Source organism: Lithobates pipiens, unplaced genomic scaffold (assembly GCF_037356315.1).
Source record: "Lithobates pipiens isolate NorthernLeopardFrog02 unplaced genomic scaffold, aLitPip1_a1.2 Scaffold_28, whole genome shotgun sequence".
Lineage (NCBI taxonomy): Eukaryota > Metazoa > Chordata > Amphibia > Anura > Ranidae > Lithobates > Lithobates pipiens.
This window is the reverse complement of record NW_027507789.1, coordinates 46,781,203-46,803,602: the sequence shown is the minus strand read 5'-3', so window position 1 is coordinate 46,803,602 and position 22,400 is coordinate 46,781,203. Positions and strand designations below refer to the sequence as shown.

At 46.6% G+C, this 22,400-nt stretch overlaps 1 protein-coding gene across 5 annotated transcripts in view; it reads left to right on the top strand.

The window, feature by feature from the left end:
- Positions 1-22,400, top strand: part of TOX2 (TOX high mobility group box family member 2) — a 209,776-nt gene that overhangs the window by 120,569 nt on the left and 66,807 nt on the right. For all 5 annotated transcript variants that reach the window (XM_077459178.1, XM_077459175.1, XM_077459179.1 and 2 more), the window contains exon 3: positions 12,036-12,281. In XM_077459178.1, the coding sequence (XP_077315304.1) occupies positions 12,036-12,281 (246 nt within the window). The remainder of the gene's footprint in view (positions 1-12,035; positions 12,282-22,400) is intronic.

The following is a 22,400-nucleotide window of genomic DNA, read 5'->3' as shown; positions in this document are numbered from 1 at the left end:
AACAATGCCCCCCTCCCGTGACAATAGATCCACCCCAGCAACAACAGACTCCCAACAGCCAGCATCGATAGACCCTGCAGTAGCCAGCAACAATTGACCCCCCAGCAACATACGACCCACCTTCAGCAACAATAGATCCCCACCAGCAACAATAGACTTACCTGGTAACAATAGATCACCTCCAGCAACAATAGATTCTCCAGCAGCCAGCAACAATAGACCCCCCTCCATTAAAAGTACATCCGTCCTAGCAACGATTGACACCCCAGCAACGTAATGCCCATTCCAACAACAATAGATCTCCACAAGCAACAGAAGACCACCCCAGCATCAATAGAACCCCCCCTCTGAAAAAATAGTTCCCTACCAGCAGCAATAGATTCCCAAGCATCAATAGACCCTCCAGCACACCCCAGAACCCTTTTGCCATTACATACCTGCAATTCTGGAGGTGCCGGAACTGCGTTCCCCTGCATTCCTGCTGAAAAAAGCCCTGGGTTCATTACTACTGACTTGCACTCCAAAGACATGCTGGTGGGTTATTTGGCTTCTGTCCAAAATTGGCCCTAGTATATGAATGGGGACCTTGGATTGTGGCTCCTTGAGGGTAGGGACCGATGTGAGTGTGCAATGTACAGGGACGGGATAATTGTAGACAATCACTCAGATTAAACTGGATGGACTTGTGTCTTTATTCAACCTTACAAACTATGACAGTGATGAACATCTTTGTGACTAAAAATTGTGGGAAAATACCTAAAAAGGATGAAATATGTTGACAAGCTTTTTACGAAGTGCAAAGCTCTTAATTCTTGTATGATCAACATTCAGGACCTTGTAGGAACCTTTCCTAAGGCATGTGATGTGATGTCATGCCTGAGGAAGGGTTCTTGCATGGGCCTGCTTTTTATGTCATCCTACAAGAATAACAAGCTTTGTGCTTTGAAACAAGCTTGCCGGTGTGCTGATGACATATTTCATCCATGTTGTGACCAGTCAAGAATCCTTGCAGTACCCTTTAAATCACATGGTCGATTCCCATATGGTGTGCAGGAGGAAAATACCACATACCCTGAAAAGGGACACAACCCCATTAACCCCATTAAAATGCAATGCTAATTTTGTTCAAAACCTGCACGAAAAATAAATAATGGTTGGTGATTTGTGCTGATTTTGAGTCTTTATGATGACCCATTATGTTTAAGCCCTGAAAAAGGACAAGGCCTTTGAGATCCCCTAACAAGTCAAATGTTCTGTCTTGTTGCTTGTGAACCAATGCTGAGACTGTTTGGTGCTCTTATTAGACTTTATATGCTGTGAAAGTCTGATAGAAATTCTAACTCTGACCCCAAAACTAATGCTCCCCTTTATATTGGGAAGCGCTGCACAAACTATTGGTGTTATATATTGTAAATTGCTGCGCAAACTGTCGGCGCTATATAAATCCTGTATAATAATAACAATAATGGTCAGAGAGTGTGGTCATGCTACATAGGGATATGCTGCAGTAGAACATGAATATGAAAGCAGGAACATGTTACATGATACTAGTAGAAATCAATGCTAATCAATGTTCCCACTACAAACAGCTGAGGTTTAAGGACCACACATCATACACCAAAGGGCCACATGCAGCCCTCGGGCCGCAGGTTGGGCACCAGGGACCAAAAGTATATGGGAAAAATGTGCAGTACATCTTTGAAAAACATGCATAATTCTCCACGTTTTATACCTTTAGGAATCCTGCAATTACAGAAATATATTTAGTGATCTGCCAGAAATTCAATTGGACCCTAACTTTTTGTAGTGAGATGACAAGTCAGCCTCTGCTGCGCTGAAATCCCAAGAGTTGTCAGCCCAGCCTGAGCTCTCCCCTACTGGACTACAGAAATCAGCCATTCCTCGTCCCTCTCCCCATGCATACATTGATATATTTGCCAGCAAAACAATGCTGCTGCCTTGAATCCCAAAAGCCTGTCCACACAGAGTGTGTAGGGAAAGATCTCTTGGGAGATGTAGTTCTGGAGAGTACAAAGTGAGCTAGATGACCCTGCTGATCCCTCTTCCAAAAAGCTGACCTTGCAAGAATTCTATAAACCTGGTAATGACATCATAGTATGTAATAAGGGTTTTTTTTCACTACAAGAACAAGTTAAAAAAATAATAATGCTAGGATAGGTAGAGTGAGGTTTGGGGTAAATTTGGGCCATGCCTATACAATTGTTTTAAACACTCCCCATCTCTTTGACACTCCAGTGCAGAAAACACATCAAAGTTCCCAACTCCATCCACCTGGCATGGCTATTATAAGGAAGTTGTAAAGATATGTACCCTGCCCGCATAAGGATTCTCTAAGGCCTCATTTATACGAGGCGGATCCGCTCAGCAGAGTCCACCAGCTCAGTGGGAGATCTCTCCATTGATCTCTGCTGAGCCGGCAGATGACAGGTCCGTCTCTGCTCACTGAATGGGGAGGGGCCTGTCAGAGCGCCGCTGTTTCCTATGGAGGGATCGGAGGATGGACATGCTGTCCATTTTCATCAGATCTCATCGGATCTCATTCACCAGGACTGATGCAAACGTATTGCCATACGTCTGATTTTAGTGGATCGGATGTCAGCGGACATGGTCACCGCTGACATCCGTCGCTCCATAGACCTGCATAGAGCGCCAGTTCAGGTCCGCCTAAAAAACTGACAGGCAGACCTGAACAGTCCATCTGTGTGAAAGGGGCCTAAGCCTAAGGGCTTATTCAAAAATGCACCAATTATTGCTGGCCCTCAGAAAAGTGATCCATCACTTTCTCATCTCCTGTTTTAACACTCAAATTGTTGATCCAGTCACCACAACCGTGGCATTGCACGTGGCAGAGGCACGGCTCCATTCACTAAAGTGGGTCACGTTTAGTGGTGGTACTGTCACCCGCTAGTTACAATTGCCACCTCATCCCTTTCAATCCACACACGTTCTGTGGCTGATTAAGGAAGTAATTAAACTCACTTGTTGCCTTTGCATTAAATTAGCCATTGCATTAAATGAGTGTAAGGCCTCTTTCAGACGAACGATGGGAGAGCAGATGACGACAGAGCGCAGAGTCCGTCGTCACCCGACCTGCAGACGGATGGAAAAGTAAGTTTTTCCTCCGTCACACTTTTTCAGGTCGGAGCGGGTCGGATGTCAGTGGACATGTCACTGCTGACATGTCTATGGAGCATCCGTTCAGGTCCGCCTAAAAAACTGACAGGCGGACCTGAATGGATGCTCCATAGACCTCTATGGAGCGTTGGATGTCAGCGGTGACATGTCCGCTGACATCCACTGACATCTGACCCGCTCCAATCCGAAAAAGTGTGACTGAGGAAAAACCTACTCTTCCATCCGTCATCGGATCGGGTGACGACGGACTCTGCACTCTGTCCTCATCTGATCTCCCATAGGGGAGAGCGGCGATCTGACAGGTCTGTCCCTGCACAGTGTGCAGAGACAGACCTGTCATCTTCTCGCTCAGCGAGGATCGACAGAGTGATCCCCGCTGAGCAAGCGGATGTCCTCAGGGCGGATCATCACGGATCCGTCCCGTGTGAAAGAGGCCTTATTCAAATGTGTTTGGGTTTAAAGGGATGTGTTGGCAACCCTACCCCCAGCCATGGCTGTGAAGCAAATTGGCTACATCTGCTTGTTAAAAAACGTGTAGTCGGGGGTATTAAAACTGCAGCTCAACCTCCTTCTTTTTTACCGACCCCCTTCCGAAGTAGCCCTTAAAGAGGACATCACTTTATACATAAACTACTATTCTTTATACTTCGCACTGTGTCTGTTCCCTGCTTTTTTTTTTTTTTTTAAACTTCATCATGGGGAGATGAGGCTGCAGATGGCCATGCGAACACAGAGGGCAGAAATCCAGTGGACTGAGAAAAATCATTACAGGAGAAATGGAAACAGCTGACCAAAACCAAATGGCCAAGATAACTGATTTTATGCAGTTTGGCAGAACTGGGTACAGACAGTTTTTTATTTTCCCATTTTATGCATTTAGGTTTAAATCTAATTTCATCCAAGCATGCACTTTTCTTTTTTTTTTTTCCTCTACCTAATAATGCAAGGAAGTAGAGAGACCCCAGTTTTTTTTTTCTGGAGGTAATTATCTCCGAGAATGAATGTGCAGCTGTCACAATAGACACATTATTAAGATCCTCGTTCTATAGTAGTGTTGAGTTACTCTGACAGCACCAACATGGAGCTGATAACGCCTCATTTGCATTTCTATTATGGGCGATGAATGTGCTGAATATTCCCACAATGCTTTGCGATTTTCTGAGCTATTTTCTTGTTTTGTTTGCTCACTTCCTGGATACTCTGAAATATTAATTTCTGACTCCAAACCTGTTATAGTAACAAAAAAAAACAAAAAAAAAACTGCCAACGGTGCTTAGACTGCAAATGTCCAATGTATAGAAGATGTGCAAATAGCCACAAAATGTAGAAGATAATAAAAGTATTTTGTATTTAAGTATTTTGGTGTTAAAGCAGTCCTAAAGGGCTGCTCCAGGAAAACACAAAATTCAGCAATATATAAATCACTTACCTGGTAAACTATTTGCAGGAAAACAAACTTCAGAACAGGGACTTCAACATGAAATAATATAGATAGATAGATAGATAGATAGATAGATAGATAGATAGATAGATAGATAGATAGATATACAGATAGAGTTAGATAGATAGATAGATAGATGTTTTTTATTTGTATAAACACTTTGCATTTATTCCAGGAGCTTTCATAACATTTAGTTTGCAAACCATGCTGGACTTTCTAATAAGAAAGCCCAGCATTCTCATATGTAAATAGTGTTATACAGTATAGTATGTGTGATACACTTTTATTTATTACAGGTACTGGTTTAGTGCTGTAAATTTACTCAGATTTTTACATATATATTGTACATTCACATCAGTTCCTACCCTCAAGTAGCTTATAATCTAAAGACCAGTGGTCCGTCCATAGGGGGCGTACAGGCGCTGCCCCCCCCCCCCCATATCCATGTGTCTGGCCCCTTCCAGACGCATTGATTTCAATGTTTGTTTATTTTTGAAGCACATGATTGGAGCCTGAGACTCTAATTGGCTTAAAAAAAGTGTGGGTTCCCGGCCAATCAGGAAGCAGTTGGTCAATCGGGTCTCAGTCAGGACCCACTTCCTGTTAGGCCTGGAGGAGAAGCGATGGCCCCTGGGGAAAGGAGCTGCAGCCCGGATCCATGTCTGCTTGATCAGCCTCCATCCTAAGGTAAGGAGGCCTCTGATCAGCGCTACATTCCCGTCCGTCTCTCAGGTAAGGATGAGCTCAGGTGTGTTCGCATGGTCCACATGTACAGCCCGCCAGGAAGTCGGCGCAGCGCTGTACTAATCACAGGCAGTGAGACGTTGCCCCGATGCGCGGCTGCAGAGATCGGGCAATGTTTCAATTCCTGTGATTAGTTCAGCGCTGCGCCGACTTCCTGGCGGGCTCTGCACATGGAGCATGCAAACTCGCCTGAGCTCATCCTTACGCCCAGGGGGAGGACTAACCACCTAGCCACTGTGCTGCCCACATATACAGGGGATATTTTACCTGCCTATGGATTTGTATTTCTCTCCATCCAGCCCGAAAGGTTTATACGGTACTGCCCTGTCTGGCCAGGCTGGAGACCTGGCTATTCTCTGCTGCATTTAAAGTGTTACTAAACCCATGACAGTAAAATCAGTCTGTGTATGCAGTAAAGCATGCTTGTTATACTCACTGTGGAACCTAAGGGGTTAGTCCTCTGCACTGTATAAAACGGCTGTTTGATCCTGGCTTCTCTGATCCTCCCCTTCTTCCAAAGTTCCCAATCCATCTCCCGATAAGCCAAAGGCTAGGGGACAAGCTGCACATGCTCAGTTTGGTGTGTATTGCTAGAGTGTTTTTTTTCTTGGGAGACATTATGTGGGCAGACAGGGCCAATTAGCACTGTCCAGATAGAGGGTCAGGGGTCCTGTATCCTGAGGACAGCCAGTGCAGAATGAAAACCCCTCCTACAAGCTTTAACCACTCAACTGCTATATACAGCTGATGAGAAAAGGTATTTAGTGGTTTAGATTTACAAAAATATTTGCTTTTCTTTGTTCTGTATACTGTGGGAGACCAGATATACCATTTGTTTTTGATAGTAAATACTATCGTCAAAAACACGGAGTAGCCATGGGAGCCTCCTGTGCCCCGTCCTTTGCCTGTCTACATCTGGGATGGTGGGAGAGGGAAGAGGTGCCCAATCATCTGGCTTTTGGAGAACAGGTAACCCTTTGGGTGTGATTCATTGATAATCTGCTGGTGGTATGGAGGGGCTCAATGGAACAATTTGAGTTGTTTATTGGGGAGCTCAATGACAACTCAAGAAATATCTTTGTTACCTACAAAGCGGATAAGAACCAAATTGAGTTCTTGGATTTACTGATCCACAAGGAAGGTACAAGGATTGTGACTAATACATATAGAAAGCCCACAGCTGGCAACATCCTCCTCCATGCCACCAGCCATCATGCATGGCCACTGATTAGAGGTATCCCGAAAAATTTCCTGCAAATTCAATATCAAAGACTTTCATAGGGAAAGAGAACTGAGAACTGAGTCAGAGATTCCAAAAGCGAGGATACCCCAATACTGTTATCAGACAGACTTAATGTAAAGCTTTAAGGAAAAGAAGAGGAATTACATTGGGGTTGGAGATGGATGATGAAAAACAGGATAAAGAGAACTTGCATAGGATTGGATTGGTGATCACCTATGGTACTCACTGGGACTATCTGAAAAAAGTGCCTGGGAAGCACTGGCATCTTCTTATGTTGGATAACAGATTAAAAGAAATACTGGGACCTTGCCCTAATCTAATAGCTAAACTTTCACTAACAATTGGGGATGCCCTAGTCCACAGTGAGTACACTCATCCTATTCTGCCCTTCTCATCATTCATATCAGGTGTGCACCCATGCGGGCGTATAAAGTCAAACCTTTGGTGAATTGTTCCACAACTTTTGTTATATATCAAATTATTTGCCCATGTGGCAAAATCTATGTAGGAAAAACTATTAGAGAATTCCGTAAAACAATGGGGGGAACATCTCACTAGTATATCAACAAAAGATGATAAATCACCAGTGGCCATTCATTTTAGGGACATACATGGAGCATCAATTCTAGGGTTCCAATGTATGATTATTTACAAATTGGAGTTATCCAATAGGAGGGAGGATTGAGACAAAATCCTATTGCAAAAGGAAGCAAAATTGATCTTCCTATTAGATGGCCTTGCTTCCAAAGGGTTAAACAGAGATCTATCTTTACAATGCTTTCTGTAGCAATCCAGGTATTATATCTATCCTGTGTATCTACTCCTGGGTCTATTTATTTATGTTGTTTCTTGCTACATTGTTGCTGCTTGTTTATATTAGTACAAATGTTTGTAGTAGCAACACTGCCTTAATCTTTGCTCCACGTGTCTGTCTTTGGAACATTATGTATCAAATTTGGGTGAATTTACTACAGATATTTGTAGTAACAACATTGTTTCAGTCTTTGCTCCATATGTCCGCCCTAAATCATTAAATAAAAATGTGTCTGGAACCTGCGCTTATGTAGCATCTATGCCTGAACACATATCTCCCTATATTTTAGAGGATTGTGAGGATCATTTATGGTCTCCCCCTCCCCTCTTGCTCAATACTGCCTACTCTCAAGCTCTCTCGTCTCCTCCTCCCATGCACGTCTCCAGGATTTCTCCAGAGCCTCTCCCATTCTCTGGAACTCGCTACCTCCACCGGTTCGGCTATCCCCTACTCTTGCTACCTTCAGGCGATCCCTGAAAATTCATCTCTTCAGGAAAGCCTATCACGTCTCCAACAAATTTTTTACCACTTCCATCAGCTCATTCCCCACAGTTACAACCTTTTGTACCACCTGCCCCACCCTATTAGATTGTAAGCTCTTCTGAGCAGGGCCCTCTTAATCCTCTTGTATTTTATTGTATTAAATCTGTATTGTCTCCTTTGTACAGGGGGTCCTTACAAATGCCCGACCTATGAACATCTATTTATGAACCGTGTGCTGCGGGGACCCTCTGCCATTTTGTGCGGACATCGGTTGGACAATGGCCATTCTGCGCATGCGCGGCCAGACAGAGCCTCGGAAAATGACGGAAAACATCGGAAATGTCTGTAATTTGCAGTGCATGCGCAGAAGGCATTCAACGGGACATCGGAAATTTCCGTAATTGCTTTGCACATGCGCGGCCAACTTACGAACATTTTCGAATTACAAACAGGACAGTCCCTAACGGGTTCGTAACCCGGGGACCCCCTGTATATTGTAAAGCACTGCGTAAACTATTGGCTCTATATAAATCCCGTATAATAATAATAATAATATATGGGTATAGGGAGTAGTAAGATAACACTACATTTATGTGACATACGTGTACAATTTAAAATGGCTTGTGCGCTTTTCATTATTGTCACTATAATTTTTTTTATTTTTGATGGGTTAATAGCACCTGGTTTTGTTTTAGAATGATTAGGGGTGGGTCGTGGCCCTATATTTAAGAGAGTGATAGCTGACTATCCCACGAGTTCCAGTATATAGGAACGAAACATGTAGACATTGATGCTGGGACATGCACCCTCTTTATTGGCCTAGCCACCATGAATTTCAGGGACTTTAACCTGATTTTTGATGCACTGGCCGGCAATTACATCCGACCACCTTCATGGATTGGAGAGACCAACCGCCTTTGATTGCACTGAAGTATACCAGCTGATCAGCACAGACAGGAGCGCTCCAGCTGAGGATATCTCCTGCAGGACAGTCGTGTGTACCGGGATCAGTTTGAGTGGCTCGCTCATTCATCCATCTGTGGGAGATTGTGCATGGTGATCTGTGAGGCCTGTGAGTACACTTATTGTTACACTGAAGCCGTGAGGACCATAGTTACACTTGTGACAGATTGGAAATGACCGCCATGGTGCGAGAATCTTTCTATGTAGATACGTATCATCTCATTTGAATTTGTGCAGTCTCCTCAGTGCGGTGCATAGGTATTTGACCTTACTCAGAAGCTATCCCTTGCTATACATATCTCCGCATTACCACAATCTCTCCTTCCATATTCCCACATGGATAGTCTGCTCCAGGCTACAGCAGTCGGGACTGATCACTTATATGTTTGAATTCTCTACCTGTGTTACCAGTTCTAAACAGCCGGACATCAGATGAGTCGATATCGATTGACAATCGTAGTGTCTATCCCATTTTTTTGATCACCCATATTTTTTATACGACTAATGCCGCGTACACACGACCGGACTTTCCGGTAGAAAAGGTCAGACGGAATAATTTCATCTGATAATCCGATCGTGTGTGGGATTCATCTGACTTTTTTTTTCTTTCAAAAATTCTGACGGACCTAGAAATAGAACGTGTTTTAAATCTTTCTGATGGAATCAATTCCTATCGGGAAAACTGTTCTTCTGTATGCTATTCCGACGGACCAAAAACGACGCAAGGGCAGCTATTGGCTACTGGCTATTGAACTTCCTTTTTCTAGTCTCGTCGTATGTCATTTCATTCTAAACTAACGGACTTTGGTGTGATCATGTGTAGGCAAGTCCATTTCAGCGGAACTCTGTCAGAACGACCGTTGGAGTTTACTCTGATGGAAAAAACAGTCGTATGTATGCGGCATGACTGACCTATGACTGTGCCGTTATCCCTGTGGGTCGAGTAGTTTGTGGGTTCATATTTGGCCAGTGTATCCCCGTTCTATTACCGGGCAGTGTACAACATGCTCATTGGGGTTATTAGTTCCCTTGAGGGACCGTTTATTGGGGATCTCCGATAGGTTGGCTTAGAGACATTTTTAAGAGGGGTGTTTGTATTGGAGAGGGTGGGCTCAGCTCCCTGCAGGGACTGCATTCCCCACCCCTCGCTTGCTCCAAGGGGTGGTGCATTTCTGTCCCATACGGGGTGAGGTATTTAGGATGTTCTTGGGAGGGTTTGGGGATTGTGGGGGTTCTGTTTTTTTGTACGAGCAATGTTTTGTATAGCTTTCTGATGCAATAAATGATGTCGTTAACTCAGTTGGGTGTGTATAATCCTCTGTTTTGTTGTTTTGTATCTTTGTTAATTATATATTTTGATTAATCCCCCATATACAGGGTGAGTACTACACACACAATTAGGTGGGATTCACATCTTTCTTAGATTTTTGGGAGACCAGATATAGTGAATGAAGGCTCGTCTGTTTCTTAACAATTTAGGTAATAGAGCAGCTGGGTGACTGGACAGTGAAGGAGAAGCAGCAGACCAATGAGCTCACCTCTCTGTCACTTTGCTCTCTTCTCCTATCAGCACGTCCCTTGTTAATGTAAGAGCACTGCAGCTCTACTGACTGGTTCCTTGTCCTGCTTCACCTTCTCGCAATCTAAGCCCTCGTACACACGGTCGGACATTCTGACAACAAAATCCGTCTGATTTTGTCAGACGAATTTTGTCCGAAACTGGTGTTGCATACACACGGTCGGACAAAGTTGTCGGAAAATCCGATCATTCGTAACGTGATGACGTTATTTTGTTACGACGGGACTACGTTCAGGCTAGTAGCCAATAGCTTTGGTCTAGGAATTTGATCTGAGCATGCGCGGCACTTTGTCTGATCGGAATTATCTACACACAATTGGACAAAGTCCGATCAGATCATGTTGTCGGAAAATTTTATAGCCCAGTACTTAAACTTTGTTGGTCGAATATTCCAACGGAAACAGTCCGATGTAGCCCACACATGGTCGGATTATCCGACAACACGGTCCGATCTGACATTTTCCGTTGGAATGTCCGACCGTGTGTACAAGGGCTAAGAGCTGCTGTATAAGGCACCGCAAGAGGCTAAAGCCACGTCAAATCAGGCACTTGCGCTGCTTTGCATTAAAAAAAATAATAATAATTGAATGATGTATTAATGAATACAGGCTGCATTCATTTGTGTTCTATTCTTTATTTATTATTTAAAACTAGACTGCAGGAAAACAGCTAAATACTGTAGATAGTTGAAATAACTATACATTGAGATTAGCAGTTATGGCTTTGCTCTGATTTCACTTGCTTGTCTGGATCTGAAATGTATTAAAGTTGGAGACAGCGAGGGCAAATAGCATTTCCAGGCCAGCAATGGCAGCCTCCCTATTTGTTTTAGCACAGTTTTTTTATTATTATAAACTACACCAATTGTTTTCATGTTTGGTGCACTGACTGTCCTGGCTGCATTGCCCTTGATGTGTGCTATGGACTTCTCCTCCTCAATCTCCACAAATGCAATGCCAGAGCATTTCTTGACTGCCGGGGCTTACTGTCTAAATATGTAAAATGCACAACTCTTATAGAAAAGGGGTTTCAGACTCTATTAAAAGAAATAATGTGTGTCATTAACTGTTTGAAACGTTGCATCATCTGTGTGGTCTGGGCTATATTTGTCTATTACACATCCTTCCAGCATAGTTAGTAGAGCAATGATTATGCTTTACTCCTTCTATAAATACAATTCTTGTAATTTGTTTTGACTAAATACAATAAAAGCTCAACTCTAGCCATTTTTTAAATATATAATAAGGAAGGATTAGAACCCGCTTTATTGCTGTATCTTCACTAAGGAAATTTCTGCTCACTTCCTGTACCACTAACGTCATCTTTACACCCTATAGCAGTGATGGTGAACCTTGGCTCCCCAGATGTTTTGGAACTACATTTCCCGTGATGCTCAATTGCATTGCAGTGTCCATGAGCATCATGGGAAATGTCATTCCAAAACATCTGGGGTGCCAAGGTTGGCCATCACTGCCCTAAGGTGTCACTGAGACATGGAAAAGGAATAGAGATAGAAATATTAATTATTTATTTTTATTTGGTGTTCTACTCATGATTTACCCACATTCTGTACACTATTTTAGGGTTTAATAATGTACCTTGTTTCATTCAGACATATAACGGTCAAAATGAAAGCAATGAAGACTATGAGATACCTCCCATCACACCTCCGAATCTACCGGATCACTCCCTGATGCACTTGGTGGACCATGAGTCTGGATATCACTCACTGTGTCACAGCCTCCCTCCAAACAGCTTGATACCCACTTACTCCTATCAGAACATGGACCTACCTGCAATCATGGTGTCCAACATGTTAAGCCAAGAAGGACATCTTCTCACCTCACAGCTACCCACAGTAAGTTCTCTTTTTATTTGAAAAATATCTACACCCAATGTTGGGAATGCAGTGTTGATAAGGATTTTGATATGTTAAGCCATAATTTAAGTTGTTACCTGCTTCAACTGTCCCCAAGGAAGTAATAGATGTGTTGCATCTTCAAATATCACCATGTAGACTGCATCCAGGTGCACCAGAGAGTGCAGATCAAAAGCTTTAATGATAAAATTATTTACAATCTGCACTTCCAATATGAATGGGCCAAATTAGTTTAGCGGCCTCTAATGCCTTGTACACACGGTCGGACATTGCGACGACAAAATCCAACTTGTCTTGCATACACACAATCGCACAAAGAAAATCTGATCTTTCAGAACGAGGTGATGTACAACACGTACGACGGGACTATAAAGAGGCCAGTAGCCAATAGCTTTCGTCTCGTAATTTATTCTGAGCATGCGTGGCACTTTGTCCGTCGGAATTGTCTACACACAATCAGAATTTAAACGATCAGATTTTTATGTCGGAAAATTTTAAATCCAGCTCTCAAACTTTGTGTGTCGGAAATTTCGACTGCAAAGTCAGATGGAGCCCACACACGATCGGATTTTCCGACAACACGATCCGATTGTGCATTTTCCGTTGGAAAGTCCGAACATGTGTACAGGGCATTCCAGTCCAGAGGATAAAGGTATTAGCTAGCTACTAGGATACCTAAAGGCAGGAGCCATCTCAGATACACCTCTTAACCACTTGCCGCCCGCCCTATTACAAATTGACGGTGGCAAAGTGGTTTCATAATCCTGACCGGACGTCATATGACGTCCTCAGGATTATGAGCCGCTGCGCGCCCCCGGGGGCGCGCATCGCGGCGATCGTTGTTGCGGGGTGTCAGTATGACACCCGGCAATAGTGATGGACGAACTTCCGACGGGACGTTTCGCGAACGCGAAACGCGAACGGACACAAACGTTCGCGAAAACGACCGTTCGCCGCGGGCTCCATTGACTTCAATGGGAGGCGAATTTCGCAAACCTTTAGGTCGAATTTGCGGCCACGGGGTAATTATTAGGGGGTAGCACGTAGTCCCACCACCTGGACAATAGCATAATACATGTATGAGGTGAATTTGGGATCGATAACTACAAGCATTTTTTTTTTATTTGGGAAATTGTTCTGACAATTCAGGACTATGGAGCTAATGAAGGCAATGGAGGAGAGGGAAGGTCAGGGACCAGGGTAGGCAAACAAGAGGGTGCAGGAGATACAGAGCACTGACAGCAGCACCGTAATACAGAGCACTGACATCAGCACCGTGACATACAGCGCTGACAGCAGCTCCGTGACATACAGCGCTGACAGCAGCTCCGTGACATACAGCGCTGACAGCAGCTCCGTGACATACAGCGCTGACAGCAGCTCCGTGACATACAGCGCTGACAGCAGCTCCGTGACATACAGCGCTGACAGCAGCACCGTGACATACAGCGCTGACAGCAGCTCCGTGACATACAGCGCTGACAGCAGCTCCGTGACATACAGCGCTGACAGCAGCTCCGTGACATACAGCACTGACAGCAGCTCCGTGACATACAGCGCTGACAGCAGCTCCGTGACATACAGCGCTGACAGCAGCACCGTGACATACAGCGCTGACAGCAGCTCCGTGACATACAGCGCTGACAGCAGCTCCGTGACATACAGCGCTGACAGCAGCTCCGTGACATACAGCGCTGACAGCAGCTCCGTGACATACAGCGCTGACAGCAGCTCCGTGACATACAGCGCTGACAGCAGCTCCGTGACATACAGCGCTGACAGCAGTTCCGTGACATACAGCGCTGACAGCAGCTCCGTGACATACAGCGCTGACAGCAGCTCCGTGACATACAGCGCTGACAGCAGCTCCGTGACATACAGCGCTGACAGCAGCTCCGTGACATACAGCGCTGACAGCAGCTCCGTGACATACAGCGCTGACAGCAGCACCGTAAGCAGCCCCAGGAGGAAGTCAGCACAGCACAGGGATGGTGTGATCCCCTCATAATAAGAACCCCCAGGAGGAAGTCAGCACAGCACAGGGATGGTGGGAGCCCCTCATAATAAGAACACCCAGGAGGAAGTCAGCACAGCACAGGGATGGTGGGAACCCCTCATAATAAGCAGCCCCAGTAGAAATATGACACCGCTCAACCTCTTCAAAGAGGAGGGTAGGGGCATATAGTACGGTGTGCTTTTTTGGGTCAGGGAAGTGAGCCAAATGAATTAAGAAGGTCTGTGTGCTTGATTCCAAAAATTGTTTATAGACATATACATGGTCTACTGATCACATGTGTTGAATTCCTCCGAGATCCATGCCTCATTCATTTTTAGAAATGTGAGGTAGTTAACACTGTGGTGAGCTAGGCGAGTACGCTTATCGGTCACAATCCCCCCTGCTGCGCTGAACGTCCTTTCGGACAGGACACTGGATGAGGGGCAAGCCAACAGTTCGATTGCAAATTGGGCAAGCTCTGGCCAGAGGTCAAGCCTGCCCACCCAGTAGTCTAGGGGTTCATCACTCCTCAGAGCGTCCACATCGGCCGTTAACCCAATGTAGTCGGACACCTGACGGTCTAGGCGTTCCCTGATGCTGGATCCGGATGACACCTGTCGATGGGTCGGCTGAAAGAATGACCTCATATCCGAAGTCACCAACACATCTTCAAACCGGCCTCTTCTTGCAGGCGCTGTTGGATTGGTACCCGCAAATCCTTCTCTGGGAGTGGGAATTGCTCCTCTGCCAGCGCACGCAAAAGCAGAATGCAGCATTTCTCGAAGCAAGGCCTGGAAGTGCTGCATTCTGACAGCCCTCTGCGACGGCGGTAACATTTCCGCCATTTTGTGTTTGTACCGGGGGTCTAAGTACGTTGCCACCCAGTACTGGTCCTTGACCCTCATGCTTTTTATACGGGGGTCCCTATTAAAACACTGGAGCATGAAGGCCCCCATTTGCACTAAAGTGGAAGCGGTGTGGTGGCCTGGCTCCTGCTCATCATCCAGGATAATGTCGTCCTCTTCATTCTCCTCTCCCCATCCTCGCACAACAGGGATCCCAGAAAGGTTTAAAGCATGCTCTTCTTGCTCCTGCTCATCCGCCCCGGCACCATCCTCCTCTGACTCCTCATCAGACTCCTGTTGTTGACTTGTCTCAGATAGAGTAGCCCCCCCTGGGAATTCATCCAGCATTGCGACTTCCTCATCTTCCCGCTCCTGCTCCTCCACAGCCTGATCAATGACACGACGCAATGCACGCTCCAGAAAGAAGGCATAAGGTACCATGTCACTGATGGCGCCATGGCTGCGACTGACCAGTTTGGTGATCTCCTCAAATGGCCGCAGAAGTCTGCATGTGTCGCGCATGAGCAGCCACTGGCGCGGTGAAAAAAAACCCAGCTCCCCAGAACCGTTTCTTTCGCAGAGTTCATACAGGTAGACGTTAACTGCACGTTTCTGCTGGAGCAGCCTATCAAGCATATAGAAGGTTGAGTTCCATCGCGTCGGGCAATCGCAAATAAGACGTCTGACCGGCAGATGGTGTCGCCGCTGAATGTCAGCAAGGCGAGCCATGGCCGTGTAAGATCTTCTGAAATGGGCCGAGATTTTCCTTGCCTGCCGCAAGATGTCCTGGACCCCAGGGTATTTGACAAGGAATCGCTGCACGACCAAGTTTAAGACGTGTGCCATGCACGGCACGTGCGTGATTTTGCCCTGTTTCAATGCGCTAAGCAGATTGGCACCGTTGTCACACACCACTTTACCAACTGTCAAATTGAGCGGTGTTAGCCACTCATCTGCCTGTGAACGCAAAGCTGAAAGGAGTGCCGGGCCAGTGTGGCTCTTTGCTTCCAGGCACAACAGACGCAGCACGGCATGGCAACGTCTCACCTGGCATGTGGAATAGGTTCTGGGGAGCTTGGGCGGTGCAGTGGAAGAGACGCTAGCAGCGGAAAAGGAGGAGGCAGCTGAGGAGGAGAGGGAGGAGGATGGAGTAGGAGGAGGAGAAGAAGAGTCAGGCCTGCATGCAATCCGTGGCGGTAAAACCAAATCTACACGGGTGCCACGGGTTACATGCTTGACGGCCGTCAGAAGGTTCACCCAGTGGGCAGTAAAACTGATATACCTTCCCTGCCCGTGTTTGCTAGACCACGTGTCTGTGGTCAGATGTATCTTGGCACCGACACTGTGTGCCAGAGATACATTCACTTGCCGCTGAACATGGCCATATAGCTCTGGGATGCCCTTCTCTGAGAAATACTTCCTTCCTGGGACCTTCCATTGTGGTGTTCCAATGGCCACAAATTTGCGAAAGGCCTCCGAGTCCACCAGTTTATATGGCAGTAGTTGGCGGGCTATGAGTTCTGACAAGCCAGCCGCCAACCGTTGGGCAAGAGGGTTATCCGGCGTCATCATTTTTTTACGCTCAAACATTAGGCCCACGGAAGCCTGCCTTTTTGCAGAAAAATGTGAGCTTGGCGTGATGGAAGGTGGAGTGGAGGACAATTGTGAGGAGAGAGGAGAAGGAGAAGTAGAAGACGAGGCTGGACGGTGAGAGCCTGCAGTGTGGCTTTGTGTGTTCCGTTGCTCCCACTGGGCTCGGTGATGGCTGCTCATGTGCCTTCTTAAGGCGGTCGTCCCTAGGTGAGTATTGGGCTTACCGCGACTAACGCGTTGACTGCAAAGATTGCAGATGGCAACGCTATTGTCAGCAGCGGACACGTTAAAAAAAGCCCACACTGCGGAGCCATGTGCCGGTGTCCTGGGAGCGCCAGATGTGACCGTACATGGTCGATGACTCGCTCCTGATACATTTGCAGTCTGCTTTGTCCCTGCTGTGCAATGTAAGTCATTGCTGCTTCTCCTCCCTATCTGCTGGTCCATATCTCCCTCTGAACTCCCCTCCTCTTCCTCTCTTGTGGGCACCCACGTGACATCACTAGACACGTCATCATCAACGTCACCTTCCCCACCGCTATAAGTAGAGTAGGCAGCAACACCGGGGACCAACCTCCTCCTTGGGCTGATCTGGGTACTGGCGTCAGACTGCTGAGTAGCGCTTGTTGCTACCTCCTCTTCCTGATCCAATACCAAGAGTGGCTGCGCATCAGAAATGTCCTCTTGATATGGATCGGAAAATAATTCCAGTGACTCAAGCGGAAGGTATGTGGTGGTGGTGGTGGTGGTCGTGTTGTTGGTGGTAGTGTCTTTGGGGGTGCACATAGCAGAGAGTGAAGAAGAGGGTGCAGATCGAGAGGATGAGGAGGGTGCAGAAGAGTAAGGCTGAGCGAGCCACTCAACCAAGTCTGGTGCATCCTTTAAAGTAATTGAACGCACCTTCTGCAACTTCCCACTTTGGCTCAAGCCTGTTGCTCCTGCCCTACCCCTACCACCCCTGCGGAAGGGCCTGCCTCTTCCTCTGCATGTCATTTTTTAAATGACCCTGTGACAAAACTCTTAGTCCCTATACCGCTGAAGGACTGCTGCAGTATAGGTGAGCGGTCAGCAGTGGTGCACGTCAACCCTATCTATTGTGGACCTATAGCGGTCCTTACAGAACAGCAGACTGTACCGCACTCAAGCCTATGTACCGTAGCACCCTATACCAAGTTACCAGTCCTTATAAGAACTTTTGTGGACCAAGCAGGTTGTGTATTAGTGTTTAGCAGACTGTACGTCAGTCCCTATACCGCTGAAGGACTGCTGCAGTATAGGGCAGCGGTCAGCAGTAGTGCACGGCAACCCTATGTATTGTGGACCGATAGCGGTCCTTACAGAACAGCAGACTGTAACGCACTCAGGCCTATGTACCGTAGCACCCTATACCAAGTTACCAGTCCTTATAAGAACTTTTGTGGACCAAGCAGGTTGTGTGTTAGTGATTAGCAGACTGTACGTCAGTCCCTATACCAATGAAGGACTGCTGCAGTATAGGGCAGCGGTCAGCAGTAGTGCACGGCAACCCTATGTATTGTGGACCGATAGCGGTCCTTACAGAACAGCAGACTGTACTGCACTCAGGCCTATGTACCGTAGCACCCTATACCAAGTTACCAGTCCTTATAAAAACTTTTGTGGACCAAGCAGGTTGTGTGTTAGTGTTTAGCAGACTGTGCGTCAGTCCCTATACCGCTGAAGGACTGCTGCAGTATAGGGCAGCGGTCAGCAGTAGTGCACGGCAACCCTATGTATTGTGGACCGATAGCGGTCCTTACAGAACAGCAGACTGTAACGCACTCAGGCCTATGTACCGTAGCACCCTATACCAAGTTACCAGTCCTTATAAGAACTTTTGTGGACCAAGCAGGTTGTGTGTTAGTGATTAGCAGACTGTACGTCAGTCCCTATACCAATGAAGGACTGCTGCAGTATAGGGCAGCGGTCAGCAGTAGTGCACGGCAACCCTATGTATTGTGGACCGATAGCGGTCCTTACAGAACAGCAGACTGTAACGCACTCAGGCCTATGTACCGTAGCACCCTATACCAAGTTACCAGTCCTTATAAGAACTTTTGTGGACCAAGCAGGTTGTGTGTTAGTGATTAGCAGACTGTACGTCAGTCCCTATACCAATGAAGGACTGCTGCAGTATAGGGCAGCGGTCAGCAGTAGTGCACGGCAACCCTATGTATTGTGGACCGATAGCGGTCCTTACAGAACAGCAGACTGTAACGCACTCAGGCCTATGTACCGTAGCACCCTATACCAAGTTACCAGTCCTTATAAGAACTTTTGTGGAACAAGCAGGTTGTGTGTTAGTGATTAGCAGACTGTACGTCAGTCCCTATACCGCTGAAGGACTGCTGCAGTATAGGTGAGCGGTCAGCAGTGGTGCACGTCAACCCTATCTATTGTGGACCGATAGCGGTCCTTACAGAACAGCAGACTGTACCGCACTCAAGCCTATGTACCGTAGCACCCTATACCAAGTTACCAGTCCTTATAAGAACTTTTGTGGACCAAGCAGGTTGTGTATTAGTGTTTAGCAGACTGTACGTCAGTCCCTATACCGCTGAAGGACTGCTGCAGTATAGGGCAGCGGTCAGCAGTAGTGCACGGCAACCCTATGTATTGTGGACCGATAGCGGTCCTTACAGAACAGCAGACTGTAACGCACTCAGGCCTATGTACCGTAGCACCCTATACCAAGTTACCAGTCCTTATAAGAACTTTTGTGGACCAAGCAGGTTGTGTGTTAGTGATTAGCAGACTGTACGTCAGTCCCTATACCAATGAAGGACTGCTGCAGTATAGGGCAGCGGTCAGCAGTAGTGCACGGCAACCCTATGTATTGTGGACCGATAGCGGTCCTTACAGAACAGCAGACTGTACTGCACTCAGGCCTATGTACCGTAGCACCCTATACCAAGTTACCAGTCCTTATAAAAACTTTTGTGGACCAAGCAGGTTGTGTGTTAGTGTTTAGCAGACTGTGCGTCAGTCCCTATACCGCTGAAGGACTGCTGCAGTATAGGGCAGCGGTCAGCAGTAGTGCACGGCAACCCTATGTATTGTGGACCGATAGCGGTCCTTACAGAACAGCAGACTGTAACGCACTCAGGCCTATGTACCGTAGCACCCTATACCAAGTTACCAGTCCTTATAAGAACTTTTGTGGACCAAGCAGGTTGTGTGTTAGTGATTAGCAGACTGTACGTCAGTCCCTATACCAATGAAGGACTGCTGCAGTATAGGGCAGCGGTCAGCAGTAGTGCACGGCAACCCTATGTATTGTGGACCGATAGCGGTCCTTACAGAACAGCAGACTGTAACGCACTCAGGCCTATGTACCGTAGCACCCTATACCAAGTTACCAGTCCTTATAAGAACTTTTGTGGACCAAGCAGGTTGTGTGTTAGTGATTAGCAGACTGTACGTCAGTCCCTATACCAATGAAGGACTGCTGCAGTATAGGGCAGCGGTCAGCAGTAGTGCACGGCAACCCTATGTATTGTGGACCGATAGCGGTCCTTACAGAACAGCAGACTGTACTGCACTCAGGCCTATGTACCGTAGCACCCTATACCAAGTTACCAGTCCTTATAAAAACTTTTGTGGACCAAGCAGGTTGTGTGTTAGTGTTTAGCAGACTGTGCGTCAGTCCCTATACCGCTGAAGGACTGCTGCAGTATAGGGCAGCGGTCAGCAGTAGTGCACGGCAACCCTATGTATTGTGGACCGATAGCGGTCCTTACAGAACAGCAGACTGTAACGCACTCAGGCCTATGTACCGTAGCACCCTATACCAAGTTACCAGTCCTTATAAGAACTTTTGTGGACCAAGCAGGTTGTGTGTTAGTGATTAGCAGACTGTACGTCAGTCCCTATACCAATGAAGGACTGCTGCAGTATAGGGCAGCGGTCAGCAGTAGTGCACGGCAACCCTATGTATTGTGGACCGATAGCGGTCCTTACAGAACAGCAGACTGTAACGCACTCAGGCCTATGTACCGTAGCACCCTATACCAAGTTACCAGTCCTTATAAGAACTTTTGTGGACCAAGCAGGTTGTGTGTTAGTGATTAGCAGACTGTACGTCAGTCCCTATACCAATGAAGGACTGCTGCAGTATAGGGCAGCGGTCAGCAGTAGTGCACGGCAACCCTATGTATTGTGGACCGATAGCGGTCCTTACAGAACAGCAGACTGTACTGCACTCAGGCCTATGTACCGTAGCACCCTATACCAAGTTACCAGTCCTTATAAAAACTTTTGTGGACCAAGCAGGTTGTGTGTTAGTGTTTAGCAGACTGTGCGTCAGTCCCTATACCGCTGAAGGACTGCTGCAGTATAGGGCAGCGGTCAGCAGTAGTGCACGGCAACCCTATGTATTGTGGACCGATAGCGGTCCTTACAGAACAGCAGACTGTAACGCACTCAGGCCTATGTACCGTAGCACCCTATACCAAGTTACCAGTCCTTATAAGAACTTTTGTGGACCAAGCAGGTTGTGTGTTAGTGATTAGCAGACTGTACGTCAGTCCCTATACCAATGAAGGACTGCTGCAGTATAGGGCAGCGGTCAGCAGTAGTGCACGGCAACCCTATGTATTGTGGACCGATAGCGGTCCTTACAGAACAGCAGACTGTACTGCACTCAGGCCTATGTACCGTAGCACCCTATACCAAGTTACCAGTCCTTATAAGAACTTTTGTGGACCAAGCAGGTTGTGTGTTAGTGATTAGCAGACTGTACGTCAGTCCCTATACCAATGAAGGACTGCTGCAGTATAGGGCAGCGGTCAGCAGTAGTGCACGGCAACCCTATGTATTGTGGACCGATAGCGGTCCTTACAGAACAGCAGACTGTACTGCACTCAGGCCTATGTACCGTAGCACCCTATACCAAGTTACCAGTCCTTATAAGAACTTTTGTGGACCAAGCAGGTTGTGTATTAGTGTTTAGCAGACTGTGCGTCAGTCCCTATACCGCTGAAGGACTGCTGCAGTATAGGGCAGCGGTCAGCAGTAGTGCACGGCAACCCTATGTATTGTGGACCGATAGCGGTCCTTACAGAACAGCAGACTGTACCGCACCCAAGCCTATGTACCGTAGCACCCTAGACAGACCAAGTTACCAGTCCTGATAAAGAGCTTTGTGGAACAAGTGAGTTGTGAATGATTAGCAGACTGCAGCAGAAGGGCAGCAGTCAAGTATAATATTCTTTCTATATTTGGAAGAAAGAATATTATACGTGTACAAGCCTATTACCGTACCACTGATACCAGTCCTGAAAAGAACCTTTGTGGAACTAATAGTAACAGCAAGTCTTTAAAATTATCCTCACTGCCTGACACACTGCTTCCTGCCTGTCCCTATACAAATTGGCAAAAAAGAGTAGGCTGGAACGATTAGCTGGAACAGCTCTTTTGTGGACCTGATAGTAACAGCTAATGATGATGATGATGATGATGATGAAGAAAGACTAATCTGGCTGAGCTGTCCCTAAAATAGCAGCATACAGCGCTCTGTCCCTTTATCTAAACTGACAAAAGAAACTCAGGCTGCTGACCTAACACCTATACCAGTCCTGAAAAGAACTTTTGTGTACCAAATAGCTAGCGTTTTCTCTGTCCCTACTCCACACAGGATCCTTTCCC